This window comes from Gavialis gangeticus, unplaced genomic scaffold, assembly GCF_001723915.1.
Source record: "Gavialis gangeticus isolate Ggan-Ray unplaced genomic scaffold, GavGan_comp1, whole genome shotgun sequence".
Lineage (NCBI taxonomy): Eukaryota > Metazoa > Chordata > Crocodylia > Gavialidae > Gavialis > Gavialis gangeticus.
Genome location: NW_017729024.1, coordinates 123,609,987 through 123,620,771, shown reverse-complemented (window position 1 = coordinate 123,620,771; position 10,785 = coordinate 123,609,987). Strand labels below are relative to the sequence as shown.

General features: G+C 44.9%; 1 protein-coding gene across 1 annotated transcript in view; it reads left to right on the top strand.

The window, feature by feature from the left end:
• The window catches only part of DMRT3 (doublesex and mab-3 related transcription factor 3), a 16,531-nt gene extending 6,063 nt beyond the window's left edge, over nucleotides 1-10,468 (top strand). Inside the window, exons 3-4 of the mRNA XM_019518240.1 lie at nucleotides 6-21; nucleotides 8,595-10,468. Coding sequence (XP_019373785.1) covers nucleotides 6-21; nucleotides 8,595-9,559 — 981 coding nt within the window. The 3' untranslated portion in view covers nucleotides 9,560-10,468. The remainder of the gene's footprint in view (nucleotides 1-5; nucleotides 22-8,594) is intronic.
• Nucleotides 10,469-10,785: the final 317 nt, after the last annotated feature.

Genomic DNA, 10,785 nt, shown 5'->3' with positions numbered 1-10,785 from the left:
TCCAGCCGCCGCCCAAAGCAGGTGAGGCTCCCGCGGCGGGGCAGGGCGGCCTCCGGGCGGAGGTGGGCTGGAGAGACCGGGGGAAACTTGCTCAGCTCAGGGAGCCTCCTCCCGCCGGGGAGGGCTGGACGAGCCGGCGAGACGAAGCCTTGGTCCGGATGCGGTGGGTCCTGCTCGGAGCAGGGTCGGATGCCCTCCCTGCCAGCCCTCATTGGCCGTCATTCCCGAGGCATGGGGGGCTCAGGCTGAAGGGGATCCCCTCTCCCCCTAAAATCTGGGGTCATCTGAGCCCATTAGTCTTTCCTGCCCAAGTGGAGCCAACAAGCTGTAAGGTCCCTTCGCCCCTAACAACTATGAAAAGAAATCTCCCCTTCCCCGGAGATGAGCTGCCTAGAGCAGCGTCTCCAAGGTGAGGTGCACACACCCCAGGGGGTGCGCAAGACGACCCATTGGGATGCGGGAAGAAAATGTTAAAACTTTTATTTAGATGTATATTTATATAAATATACATATATTGGGGGGTGCGTGCTCAAAAATTTTTTACTGATAGGGGTGTGCGAGTATAAATATATATTTGGGGGTGAATGCTAAAAATGTTGTTACTGATAGGGGTGCGTGAATATAAATATACAGATATTTGGGGGTGCGTGCTCAAAAATTTTTTACTGATAGGGGTGCACGATCAAAAAAGTTTGGAGACCACTGGCCTAGAGGACGCTGGCCTGTTGCAGAGCAGGGCTGCCAGGCTGATCTGGGCTTCCGTGTGAGGAGCCCAGGCCTGGGCAGTTGAGAAGAGAGAGGCTGAAGAGATTTACCTACTTGTCTAGGGAAGCTTTGGAGAGGGATGATCCTGCCTTGCATGAGGTGACCTCCCAGCCCTGCAAAGTCCACCGGCGGGAGAAAGCTGGTGGGCATTGATCACTGTCTCTCTCAGCGGGCAAGAACCAGGGGGGCAGAAAATGCAAGGAGAAGGTAGGAAGTTGAGAAGAAACAAAAGGCAGCTCCTTTTCATGCAGCGCCTCAAAGCCTGTGGGACTCCTTGCCCCCAGACATGGGGGAAGCTGATGGTTTAGGCAGGTTCACAAAGGGGCTGGACACCTTCTTGGAGGAAAGGGGCAGCAGGGGAGTGAGGGGCACAGCCTCTGGATCAGCCCTGCATGCTGTGGGCTGCAAGTGAGAGAGGAGTGGGGAAAACCGTGCTCAGACCCACTCCTCGCTCGCTTTCAGCTCTACTCTCTGTCCCTGCGTGACACTGGGCAAGAGGGACCCATAGGCTGACCCAGGAGATGTCAGCTTGTATGGCAGGGCGAGGGCAAAGCCCCCCATGCCCAGCCCGATTGAATTCATTCCAGGCCAGATCAATGGCTTGCTCCCTCCACGCTCATCCCAGTGCAGACTGGCAGCGGAGATGAGTGGGAAGGGGCAGCTCCCAGCCAGCAGGCACCACGTGGCCCCTGGTGGGACACAATCAGGTCCCCCTTGGAGCCTGCTTTTCCTGCCCGGCTCCCCCACCCCCACAGATCCTGCCCTGTTTGTGTGCTGTCCTGGGGCAATGTGAGAGTGGGGGCAGCAGTTCCTGCCATTTGTTTACCTCATTCTTCAGCCCCTCTGAATAACTTTACAGCTAACACTTTTTTTAGAGTTTTATTTTTGTTTTGGCTCAGCAAAATCATTCTGGAAATCCTCCTCCCTGAGAGACAGAAGCTCCCTGCACACAGAGGGGCTGCCAGGCTGCTCCTCACAGCCCCAGTAAAAGCCTGAGATGGAGAAAGGTGCACAGAGAGCAGGGACATGGCCTCTGAGCCAGGGGAAGGCACAGCGGGGTTTCCAGCCCTCTTCCTCCCCACACACGGCAGGTGTGGGGCAGTGCTGTGCATCCCAGTGGCCCTCATAGTCTGTGGGGGCTGCTGCCCACGGGGAGGGATCCCCCAGCGGACAAGCTGAGGCTTTCTCAGGCTTGTCCCAGCTCCATCTCGGCCCGTGGGAGCGACGCAGGGGGCTTGGCTGGACCCCGGGGCTGGTGCATTGGGCTCCCGAACTCCGAGGGCTCCCGTCTGCCTTGGAGCCATGTGCACTGGTTCCTGGGGGCAGCCCGCTTGTCCCTGATAGTCTGGAGTTACACTTTGACTCTTGGGGGTGAGTCTTGGAGGGGTTTAACACTAAGTTAAACTGGTTCGTTGATTAACAAGTCCACTCCGAGACCTCCTCGCCAGATTATGATTTTCAAATAGTACAGGAGGGCTTTCATCTCTTATGGGGGCTGGGGGGGGAGGCAGGGCTCAGCTGCCCCGAGCTCCCCCATAATTTGGACCCTGGTCTGGGGGAGGGTAGGAGCCCTCTAATGCAAGGGTGCTGTGTGAGTTGCCCTGGGCCCCAGGCTCCACTTGCTCTGCCCTGCTTGGTTGCTGGCAGGGCAGGCAGGCTGGAGTAGAGGCTCCCTTGTTACCCCAGCCACCTGGCCCCCCAAGCCAGGAGGTCTCTCCCTTCAGTGGGAGTTTTGCTCCCTCATGGGGAGAGACCTGGGGATGATGCCCAGCCATTGCAGCTCTGGGGAGCCAAGCTGGGCAGAGCAGCCCCATACCACTCCCCCCAGCACCCTTCTGCCCGGAGCCCTCTGGTGTGTGGCGAGGGGCTGTCATCTCCCTGGAGTCCAGCTGTCTCCTCTTGTGCCCCACACTTGCTCCCAGAGCTGCCCTCTCCCACCCGCAAGCCAGCAAAGTAAAGCCCCCCACTTTCTGGGCCCTGCAACCCCAGCCGGGAAATGAAAGTGGCTGGAAGGCTTTCCTAGCCCATCTGAAACTCAGGACATTTAAGAGAGCGGGGGTGATACCCCACCAGTGCCTTGGTGGAGGGGCAGGGGGTGCCAAATCTGTCCAGGGGCATCCACAAACCCAAGGGAAGGAACTTGACATGAGAATCCCAGCCCTGCTCTCTCCAGAAAGTGAAACAAATAAAGTCCGCCAGCAGGACATCAATCTGGCGGATAGGAGCGATATTGACTTGCCAGGCCCAACTTTTCTTTCTCCTGATATATGAACTTCCCCGCTTAAAAGATTACAGTAATCACAGGAGGACAGTGTAAATCGAATCTGATAGCAATAACTTTCGGAGAAGGTCAGGCTCAAGTGAAATGTTACCAAGCAACAGGCATTTTGTTTGCAAAATACAATCAAAGAGCATTGATGAGAAATTCTTCCCTGCCAGCCAGTCAGCACTTTCTGCTAACAGCTTTACAGGGGGAAAAGGAGTAAATCTTCATAAATCAAACACCCCACTGCACTCCCAGCCCCTTCCCTTCATGTTGCACTTCTTCATGGAAGGGAAGGAGGGTTTGGCCCATCTTCATTCTGGCTGCCTTCCTGCATGCAGGGATACACTCTTCATTAGCCCGTTCGTAGTCCAAGTTGCAATTCACTGGATTCCTGAGGAAACGGACAGTGAGGCCGATATACCTCAAACCACAGTATCATGCACTGCAGAGAAAGCAGCCTTCCCTGTGCAGTTGAATGAACAGGGTTTTTCTTAATTTACAATGAGATCGGAGAGCATAGGTAGTTTTTTGATCACTTTTCCCTAATAGAGGATGGTGTCTGTAGAGTGCACCATACTGAGAGCGAGGTAATTGGGCCACGGATTGTTTCCCAATAAGTCCAGGCTTATATACATTTATAATTTTTTTTATATAAAGTTTTTTTTATATATATTGTGTGTGTGTGTGTATATATATATAGGTTTTATAGTTGGTCTAATAAAAGGTATCGTTTCTGAACCAAGGGTTCTAGAGTTTTGCATTTCTTTTGGTCTCAGACCAACACGGCTACCAAATACATCCCTTGTCCAGGCTTATGTTTTTGGTGCTTAAATCCACATTTCTAATTCTATGGCCCCATTACTGAGTCTTGAGTACCTCCCGGTCTTTTCTTATCCTTCTGACCTCCTGTTATAAATGGGGAAATGAGGTGCAAAGGTAGTGTCTTGGCCAGTTGTACAGGATGCCGGAGCCCAAGGAGGAATTGGCACTTGGTTTCCTAAGTACCACCTGCAAATTTTACCCTTTGAAGACTAGTCCAGGAGTAGGGACCTTTTCCTGATTTAGAGCCCTTCCTTTGAGCAGGCTTACTTCTGAAATGGTCCTGATCTCTTCACTGGAAACTCTTTTTTGAATAAAGTTGAACCCAGTGTGAGCCAGGGTGTTGGAATCTGACACTGACTATAGGTATCTTAATTTCTCCCTGTTTCCTTACATGTCCATATGTTACCCTAAACAGTTACTTTTCCATTTCATATTTTTACCTTTCACATAAATGGCAGGTATAATGTTCTCACTTCTTATTAGTAGTTACGAGTGTATGTAAAAACAGCACAAAAGAGGCATATGAGATCTTCAGTTATTTCCCTCCCAAGTTTCCTTTAGTACTCACAGCATAACATTGTCCAAGGGGGAAATTATGAGCAGTTTGCAATGTAGTGGGCTTCATTTCTTTAACTCAATGCAAGTTTCACACGTCTTTAGTTTCATGACTCTCCCTCTGATATTTTAAGTGTCAATTCATTACAATAATAGAAATGGGGATAAAAGCAGATAAGTTTGGGTTACAGGAAGATCTCTCTTAATTGTGGTACAATTTAGAGCTATTTGCACAAAGGTCATCAGTGGGACCATTAAGCAGAGAGGTACTTTGTTCAAAGTATTAAACAAGTTTCCAGTAAATGAACAAATTATAGAGAGTTTTTTTCTCTTTCTGAGATACTTTCAGAATATAAGTATAAATCTCCTTAAACCATTGTCATAGCATTTGAACACCTTGCCATCTTTAATATGAAATGTTTAAAGGAAAGCTATGCTATATTATCTCCTTCAGAATTTGAAATACTTATTTTCTTGCATGTATGCATGAAATATTAAAATTAAATAGATATGCTTATGCACAGAGATAGCTATATTTTTTATTCATTTTATCTATACCTGTATTTATCTATAAAGTTTGTGTATGTGATATGCTATAGCAGTTCACCATACATAGCATAAATGAAGAAACCAATTCTTTTTAATTTCCTCAAGACTAGCAAAAAGTTCACTGAATGCGAGCCATAACCGCATTCAGTCAGAACCAGTATACATTTTATTTAAAATGTACTAAATGGTTGTCTGAGGCCAAGGTTTCTTACTATAAAGTTACTATAAAATGCTGACCACCTTTAGCTAGTAAGTATTACAGGAAGATACAGTGGTCTTAGAACAAAGAATACATTTATTTTTAACGAAATGTGTATTTCAATAGTGGAAGCTTGTGAAGTATTTGGGAGCAATGCAAAATTGATGTGCTAAGTGTGGTGGCTCAGCAAGTTGTATTTCTGCATTTTAGCATCCAGAATGTATTTGTATAGGTTTGTTTGGTTATTTGTCAGTTGTTATTCTCTGCTCATTGAAAGTTAGTGAAAATCTAACCTCAAAAAGGCAAAAATGTAGGAAAGAGCCAACAGGACATTTTCTTTGCCTAGTTCCACCTGCACACCATTTACAGGGTGGCAGGGAAATTGGTGCTCAGATGAGTTGCACAAAATAAACAAATATTCTTCCAGGCAAGAAATCCAAGCGATCTTGCTGGGACTTTGGGGTAGGTGAGTTGGTGTATGCCATCCAGTTCAGTTCAGCAGGAAAAGAGGTTTCCAACTGACATCCAGGCAGAGAAAAATGTTGTTGTTAAGATTCGGCCAGCTTTGCTATATATTATTTTCTAAATATTTACTAAGTTTAAATTGGGTCACTGGGCTCTAGTACCAACAAGGAGCTAATCTATCCCTAGTTCATCTACATCATCAAAATCCACTTTTGTTGATCTTGTGAGAGGCATGTGTATCCTTCCTGCCCCACTCCCCAACAGACACACACACTAATGTAGTGGATGTTTTAGTAATCATTAGCTTACGTACATAGTTACGAGTGAGGATTATATAGGGAAGTGGGTTGTGGAAGTATCCTGATGTTCTTGAAGTCAGTGTGTGTGTATGTGTGTGAACTTTTGGCTCTTTTAAATATGCTTATTTTTTAGAATTTAAATGTCTAGAATTTAAAAATCATTTTTAGCCAAATTTAAAAAGGCAGGTATTAACACGTTATTTCAAAAAAGAAATGTAATAAAACCCTGAAAGTAATATTTTTTTCAGGACAGAGGCCATATTTCCCTGATTTAGGAGATGCAATGTATTATGCTTTTTTATGTCTATTTGCTATGTTACACAGTGCCTTGTGCTAAATGGAAACAGCAGTAAATATATTTTGGAAATAAATACTTCTGAAATATGTCTACTCACATATCAGTTACCTGGTAATGTTGGGCACCATAGCATGATCAGTTCATGTTCAAGTGCTTTCCCATAGGAAATTACTGTGGAATGGCTACAGTTGCAGTTGCTTCTTAACCTTCAGACTACGAGTCCGGCAGTCCTTTCACATATGAAGCTTCCACTGACTTCAACAGAAGCTGCACGTGGAGTCTTTAGGATCAGAAACCTAAATAGGTGCATTGCAGCCGTGTGCTAGGCATGAGGCAGGGTAGGATTGAGAGTAGATAGTCTTCTTCCATAGTAATTAATGGCTAGTCTACATATAGTTTCTATGAATAAACTTATGTCAATTTAAAAATATTTATAGGGGTTTGGCTTGTTCGAGTATATTTACTCATGGAAACATTTTCTGTCCCCCACCTTCCCCTTTTACTGCTATAGTGGGAATGACATGCTGAGAGCATGGAGGAAATGCACAAACATTGTTTCCTGCATGATATAACGGTACATACAACTATTACTTCTCCTGTTCATAACCTATTTGTGCGTCATAGAGCAAAATACGGTAAAGCCCTGGCCTTATATTGCTTTTTAATGTCTGTTTTACAACCTTTAAAAATAGCCATACTATTCTTGGGGTTTCCCCATGTGCTGGATTTTCTGAAGGAATGGGTAGGGGGGATGAAATCTCCACAAGGGCTTTTCCCTTGTTGAATTCCTTTTGAGTTATACTTTGTAGGGCATTGGTCCTCCGCAGAATAAATGATGCAGATCTCAGGAGCTTTAAGAAAGCTAGGAGGACTGATGATACTTAGCAAGGTGCAGCATGTGGGTCTCAGGCCTGGCTCTGGAGACCCAGAGTCTCTTGTTATGTCTGTTCGTAGAACCCTGAAAAGCGAGGCTTTCTCAGAGCAGACAAGCCTGTGTGCATGATTGCATGTGACCACAAAACATAATATAGCTGCAGCTCTGGGGGTATCCTTAGGCCAATTGAGGGTCATTGTGAATCCCAAGAATCTCCCCCCTTCCTGACAGTATACTCCCAAGGATATAACTTAGGCTCTGTTTCCTTATCTCGGGATGTAGGAAGGCAGAGGATGATACCTCTGCCCCCTTCTCAGTGGATGAGAACTGCATGTGCATCTCAGGTGTTGAGCTGGCTGATAAAACACTTAATCAGCACCCTGGCAAAATTAACTTTCCTTGTCCAGATGACTACTAGGGAAGACATGCTATGCTGTGTGCAGTGGGACACTCCTACTTGTTTATCTCAAATCTGTTTAAGTAGTTCATAGTTCTGAATTAATGCTTAGTAGTATACTTTTGCAGCTCCAGTGCATTTCACTGTCTCTGTGCTGCTTCCTGTTCTAAGAGGGCTGATAAGTGAGTTGGCCTGGTTAAAATGAGGCCTCAGAACAAAATGTTTTAGTGCTCTGCATAGTGTTTATTTAAAAAATGATAATGGGAGTCAGATTCCATGCGCCTCACCCTGAGCAACAGCAATATGCTTAAAACACAGTCCCAATTAAATCCGTGGAGCTCTGCAGAGAGTCGAGTTCTGTTCTGCAGGCCTGTCTACACGTGCCTATTAATCTGCAGCAATAAGCTCTTGGCTTCCTCCTCTGCAGGATACAATGACAAGCTTATAAATCACCTGTGGGACCAATCCTACCCTTCCCCACCACAGACAGAGTGGGAATGCATGGTCCACTGCCTGGGGGCGAGGACATTGATGTCAGAGAGCCAATGCAGGGGATCTAGATAGGCTGCCATAGAAGAGTGCCACTAATGTAGTTTGGCTTGGTGGAGCTGACTTGACCTGCTGGGTCCCCCCTTCAACACTCAGTCCAGTCACTAAGGACAAGATTCAGTTCTAAAAATTACTGATTTTTAAAGTGTTTAAATGCCTGTATGGAAGGCTGGCTTTCAGATGATCTGTTTTTTTTTGTTTTTCCTTATGGCCACTTACAAAGAAGTTGAATCTAATATCCAGCAGCAGTTTAGTCTACTATACCCATTCTCTGGCTATGTATTGTAGAAAGACTATTTACAAGAAGGTGTAATTTGCATAGTGGACACCAACTGTCTCCATTAAAGAATTCTGCATGAGTTTGAGTACTAGTATTTTATCATTTGGCACAGCAGAAAAAGATGGGTTTAGGTACAGATTCATAAAGTTGGCATAACAAAAACCTTGGTGATTCTTACCTTTGCTAGATTCCTAGATTCCTGCTTCATTCATGTAATGCATGTAAAGAGGTTTGCGCTAGCTGAATGGATTAATTCAACTGCCTTCTGCTTTACAGATGTGAGTGAGGAACGCTTGGGGGACACGAGCGGAACAGACAATGCTGAAACCTACAGTGACAAAGACACGGACCAAAGGAGTTCCCCAGATGCGACAAAAGCCAAAAGCTGCTTCACTCCTGAGAGCCCTGAAACAGTGTCAGTAGATGAAGGAGGTTATGCAGTACAGAAAAACGGTGGCAGCACAGAGAGCAGGCCAGACAGTCCCAAATATCACGCAGAACAGAATCATCTCCTGATAGAAGGTCCATCGGGGACAGTTTCTCTGCCTTTCAGTTTGAAGGCCAACAGACCTCCACTTGAAGTGTTAAAAAAAATCTTCCCCAACCAAAAGCCAACTGTGCTTGAATTAATCTTGAAGGGCTGTGGGGGCGATCTGGTGAGTGCTGTTGAAGTCCTTTTGTCCAGCCGATCGTCAGTAGCCAGTGGGGACAGAACTTCTGCGGAATCTGACGGTCTTGTTTTGCCTTCCAACGGGCACATTTTTGAACACACACTGAGTTCGTATCCTATTTCCTCTTCCAAGTGGTCTGTAGGATCAGCCTTTAGAGTTCCAGACACACTGAGATTTTCCACTGATTCTAGTAATGTTGTGCCAAATCCTTTGGCTGTACCTTTACAGCACCCTTTCCCACAACCACCCCGATACCCACTGATGTTGAGGAATACTTTGGCAAGAAACCAGTCCAGTCCTTTTCTACCTAATGATGTCACTTTGTGGAACACCATGACACTGCAGCAGCAGTACCAGCTGAGGTCCCAGTACGTCAGCCCTTTCTCTAGTAATTCTACCAGTGTCTTCCGAAGTTCGCCTGTCCTTCCTTCACGCTCATCAGAAGATCCTAGGATTTCAATCCCTGATGATGGATGTCCAATTGTGTCTAAACAGCCTATTTATACAGAAGATGACTATGACGAAAGATCTGATTCTTCAGACTCTAGAATACTCAATACATCATCTTAGAATGACAGTCGATATGTGATAACTAAATGATATTTGCAAAGCAGCTGAACTACTGGGCATCAAGAAGAGGGAGGCGTTCCCTATGAACTTCTTGCAATTAAATAAAGAAGACTTTGCTTGGTATTGTACTTTAGCAATAAAGACATAACTTATTTAATTTCTTGCACTTCACTGGATAATGCCAAATAGCTATACTTTAGTGCTGAATGTTCATTACAAAGGAAGACTCTTATGCTAAGAATAGTTGTGGGACTATGGAACATCTATAATGGAATCTAAAACTGATGGTCTGCCTTGCTCCTTAACTCAGACAACTGGGAATGTTAAAATAGAATACTTGAATGCTGTTTTATAAGAGAGGATTCCTCAGGACACAAGAAATCAAACAAAAGTAGTTCAGTTGCAAATGGACTAAAACAGGGACCTTATATTCCTATGACAATAATCATCCGTGCATTCAAAAAGACTTACTGCACATGAGATTAGTGTGAACTGCTTCTGTGCTGTTTAAGCTTGGACACTTTTTAGAGAGAAATAATATTAAGAATTATTCTTTTCACATGAATAGGTCAAAACGTGTAATGTCAGTGTAAAACCAATTACAGCTGTGAATTGCATGAAATGTATTGTGAAATGAACACAAGATTAAACATTGTCAGGTTAATGTAGCATGCTAAGGACTCTAGAAAAATAAACTAAGAAGATTATCTTGGTTTGTCATTCATACTTGGGAAAAGAACCTTTCTGAAGATAGAAGGCCAGATACTTTGCTGGCATAAATGTGTCTAGCTTCATCAATGCCAGGGGAAGTAGGCCATTTTGTACATGTGGAGGATCTCACCCGTTATGTTGAAGCCAGTGAATGAATATGACAATGAATAAAAATCTATAAAGGTGTTGTGTCTTGAAGATATGTGTAATAGGGTTGTGAGGGCTCAGCAGAGTAAAGCAGAGTTTGTTATTTTAGAGAGAAGCAGAAATAAAGGATGTTACTGCATAGCTCCTTTTTGCCCTCTGCTTGAGTGGCATGGAGGAGAGGTCATATGACAATAGAAGAAATTAAAGCAACTTGTAACTTACAAATATTTATTGCTTTCAGATTCAAGAATGATTTATTGCACGTGTGCATGGTATTAATTCAGTCCCTTTCATGAGCATGGCAAAGCAGCACTTAGCACCATCTCCAATGCTATACTAATTAAAACACTATAGCAATTGCGCATCTT